Source organism: Cicer arietinum, chromosome 6 (genome assembly GCF_000331145.2).
Source record: "Cicer arietinum cultivar CDC Frontier isolate Library 1 chromosome 6, Cicar.CDCFrontier_v2.0, whole genome shotgun sequence".
NCBI classification, from domain to species: domain Eukaryota; kingdom Viridiplantae; phylum Streptophyta; class Magnoliopsida; order Fabales; family Fabaceae; genus Cicer; species Cicer arietinum.
In genome coordinates this window covers 51,354,922-51,358,888 of record NC_021165.2, presented here as the reverse complement: position 1 = coordinate 51,358,888, position 3,967 = coordinate 51,354,922, and the positions used below count along the sequence as shown (strand labels likewise).

Below are 3,967 nucleotides of genomic sequence, written 5' to 3'. Positions count from 1 at the left end.
CTATATTTCTTTTTAGTTGTTGTTGTAAGGTTATTTACAGATACTCATAAAACCACTAAGTTTTGTTGTTTTTGATGAAATTATATGTAATTTCTATAATATAGCTTACTGTTAATTATATCTCACTTCACCTATAATTCATTGTCTTTCTACAATAAATGGTTAAATGTAGGCTAAGTTGTATTTTAAAAATAGTTAATATCGCGTTGAATTTTAAGAACGAAAAATAAATAAATAAAAACTTTAGAAAAACAACAACTAAAAAGAAATCTCTAATACTCTTATTCTATGCACTTAGGATTATAAGTTTATCTCTATACTCTTTAAAATAGAAAATAAACAGAAAAAAAATATCCTACTATACATCAATGATAATAATTAATATTTAATAATTATTAAAGATTATTTAATAAAATTTCTATAATCTTTTATTTATTTAAACTCTTTTTGATTTATTTATGTGAAAAACACTAAAATAAAGCTCATTTAAGGACAAGGGATAAATAATAACACCAACAGATAATAAATTAACTACGAGTATTATTTTAAAATAAAATAAAAATATTCATGACATTTAATTTATTAAAAAACGAACTTAAAGACGTTAATTTTTATAAGTTGAAGATCTTAAATTTTAAGAAGATTGAGTTCCCTAGATATCTCTATTTAAAACTCTTTTAACATCTACTAAATAAAATAGTTAAATTTATGATTTTCTTATCACTCTAATCTCTATTTCCAAATATCATTGACAAACAAAATTAGATATTTTATAATATAACAATAATATTTAAACATTTTAAATATTCATACATTACTTAACACCTTATTTTTACTCCTTCTATATATTATTTTTCTTTATTTCTCTCATATAGTTACATCATAATATTATTACCAATAGTTCTCCCTCTATTTATTTTTGTTTATTGGAAGAACAAGTTTAGACATTTTCCATTTCTGACGAGCACGTGGCATGTGATAATTGGTGGAATAAAAAATGACAACAACAAAAAAAAAAATCCAATACCAAGAACTCAAACAAGCAAGCAACACTACAAAAGGGAAATTGGATCTTAACAAATACGCCCAAATAGCATTGTTGCTGTTCCAAGCAAATTGCAATAAATCTCTCTCTCTCTCTCTCTCTCTCTCTCTCTCTAAAGTCAAGCTAGCCGTTGCATCTCACTCCTCTTTTTTATTATTAACATTAACACTAAAATACTAACGTTTCCCTCTTCAATAAGGAATCCATCTCTCTCTCTCTCTCTCTCTCTCTTCTCCCTTTTGCTTTTTTTTTCTCTTTCCACCGCTCCTCCAACCCATTTTCTTGTGTATTCAATCCAATTCAATGAATACCCTTGTTTCAAAATCCAAACTTTCAACTCCATCTTCAAGTTCTAGAAGCAGTAATAGTAGCTGTAGCAGCAATGAAAGCAATGAAAGTTACTTAATGGAGCTTCAACGTGTCAACAACTATGATCCACCACCACAACAATGCATATCAATTACTTCTCATCGATCTTTGGCGATTCTTTCAGGCCATGTTGGCTCTGTTTCATGTTTAGCTTTATGTGGTGAGTTCATATTGAGTGCTTCACAAGGTAAAGACATCATAGTATGGCAACAACCAGATTTAAGGTTGTTTGCGAAATTCGGACAAGGCGATGGATCTGTGAAAGCACTCGCAACGGTCGGCAACAAAGTCTTCACAGCTCATCAAGATAGCCGGATTCGTGTTTGGAAGGTTTCGAGGAGCTCGGAAAATGTTTTCAAGCTCGTCGACACACTTCCGACGAAAAAGGACTATTTGGGTAAGTTTATGAAGCAGAGTAATTATGTTGTTACTAGGAGACATCATAAGAGGTTGTGGATTGAACATTCTGATAGCATTTCTTGTTTGGTTGTTCATAATGGATTGGTTTATTCAGGTTCATGGGATAAGACACTTAAAGTTTGGAATGTTTGTGATTTGAAGTGTTTAGAGTCAATTAAGGCTCATGATGATGCAATTAATGGGTTGGTAGCATGTAAAGGGATTGTTTATTCAGCTTCTGCAGATGGAAAAATTAAAGCTTGGGGGAAGGGAAAAGAAGGGTTGCATTGTTTGAAAGGAGTTTTGGAGGGTCATAAAGATGTTTCAATTAATTCAGTGGTTGTTTCTGATGATGGGAATTGGGTTTATGGTGGAAGTTCTGATGGTTATGTTATGGGTTATGAAAAGAGTTTTGAGAATTGGAAAGTGGTTTGTGAGAAAAAAGCACATGAAATGGCTGTTTTGTGTATGTGTTTGATAGGGGAGTTTTTGTTTACAGGTTCAGCTGATAAAAGTATAGGGATTTGGAAAAGAGAGGTTTTTGGTAAGATTTGTAAAGTTGGGGTTATAAATGGACATGAAGGGCCTGTGAAGTGTTTGCAAGGTTCATCATCTAATAGAATTGGTGGTGGATTTTTGTTGTATAGTGGTAGTCTTGATAAAAGTGTGAGAGTTTGGTGGGTTCCTAGGTATGATGAGAAAACACAGGTGGAGGAATCAATTAATCAACATCATCATCCTATGTTAGCAAAATGTTGAAGCACTAGATCTGTTTTTGATGTGTCTAGTGTGCTTCTTTCTTTGTTTATTTTCTACTTGGAATTTTGTTCTACAGCGGAGATACAACAAGACTTATGGATCAAGGTTCACTGCAGTCAACGCAATTAGTGACCGTATGATTGTCCAGTCAAGATTAAACGATTCAAATTTCAAGTTTCGTCATTTTAATTTTAAAAAAAATCAAAATTTGTTTAAGATTTGGACCGTTCAATCACAATCAGACAGTGTGCAGTCAGTGACGGTGTGAATGTGTCTGCTCCAGCAAATCTAAGTTGGAAAAACTTTCTTCAAGTCTTGTGTTTCTTGAAATTGCTGTTTTGTTTTTCTATTTGTACTTTGGTGTTTATTTCATTCTTTTTTTTTTTTTTTGCAAGAGTTGATTGTATGGTGAAATTGGGGGGGTCATAGTAGAGGGAGGGGTGGTTTGATTATACATTTCTTTCAAAATTCATTTTTATATTTCTATACAATTGTAATTGTGTTTATAAAGGATTCAATAAATGGAAATAATTCATGTTCTTTGTGGGTTAAATTGTATGATCATGTTGAATTCATTTGTAGAACAAAACTAATTGTTATTGCACTTTGTTTCCCTACTTTGTGGTTAAGCACATCTTCTGTTGTATTATTTTGCCTTATAATAATGTATATTTCTCAAAGAAGACAAAATAAGATTCTTAAGACAAACAATTCCGTTATTATCACTCATTATACAAGTATAGCCATGACAGGAAGTTAGGATAGTGATTTAATTTGCTTCAGACATCTTTGTTGTTCTTGTAACTATTCTGCAATGGTGTTTCTTCTTATGGGATTTAATTAACATAATCTCAAAAACATTCAGCCAAAACTTTACTATGCCTACCCAAGAGTAAAATATGATTAAGATGTGTCTCTCTATTGCACCATGGACACAAACTCAATCACTTGAACACCTTTGTTACATAATCTAACTCAAGTTGGATCACAACTGGGTGTCGTTCGCCACACAAAATTCTTCACATTTAGAGGTACCATCGAACTTCATACCTTATTCCAATCACTATCTACTTTACACTTTGAATTATCCACTATTATATAGAAACGGTAAACAAATATGATGCATAAAAGTCATACACATTTGGTCGCCACACAAGCACACCATCCATCATTACATCAAAAAGAGGAGTTCTTAAGAGGTCATTTACATATTGGAGCGATAAATAGTGGCCTGTAGGGTAATACTATAATATTGAGCAAGTTGACCATTAGCTAGTCATATATCAGTCAATATATTAATATGATCTTCATTACCTATTGACTACATGATACTTTTCTTAACAACACATTACGCCTCAAATAGACTTTTCACACATAACTCGAGTTGTTGTCTTT

The 3,967-nt window shown here is 31.8% G+C and overlaps 1 protein-coding gene across 1 annotated transcript; it reads left to right on the top strand.

Annotated features, from left to right (window-relative positions):
- The first annotated feature begins 1,110 nt into the window (after positions 1-1,110).
- Positions 1,111-3,111, top strand: LOC101504094 (protein JINGUBANG). The gene is made up of 2 exons (XM_012717392.3): positions 1,111-1,811; positions 1,929-3,111. The coding sequence occupies exons 1-2, from the start codon at positions 1,349-1,351 to the stop codon at positions 2,570-2,572; spliced, it is 1,107 nt and encodes a 368-aa protein (XP_012572846.1). The 5' UTR covers positions 1,111-1,348; the 3' UTR covers positions 2,573-3,111.
- Positions 3,112-3,967: the final 856 nt, after the last annotated feature.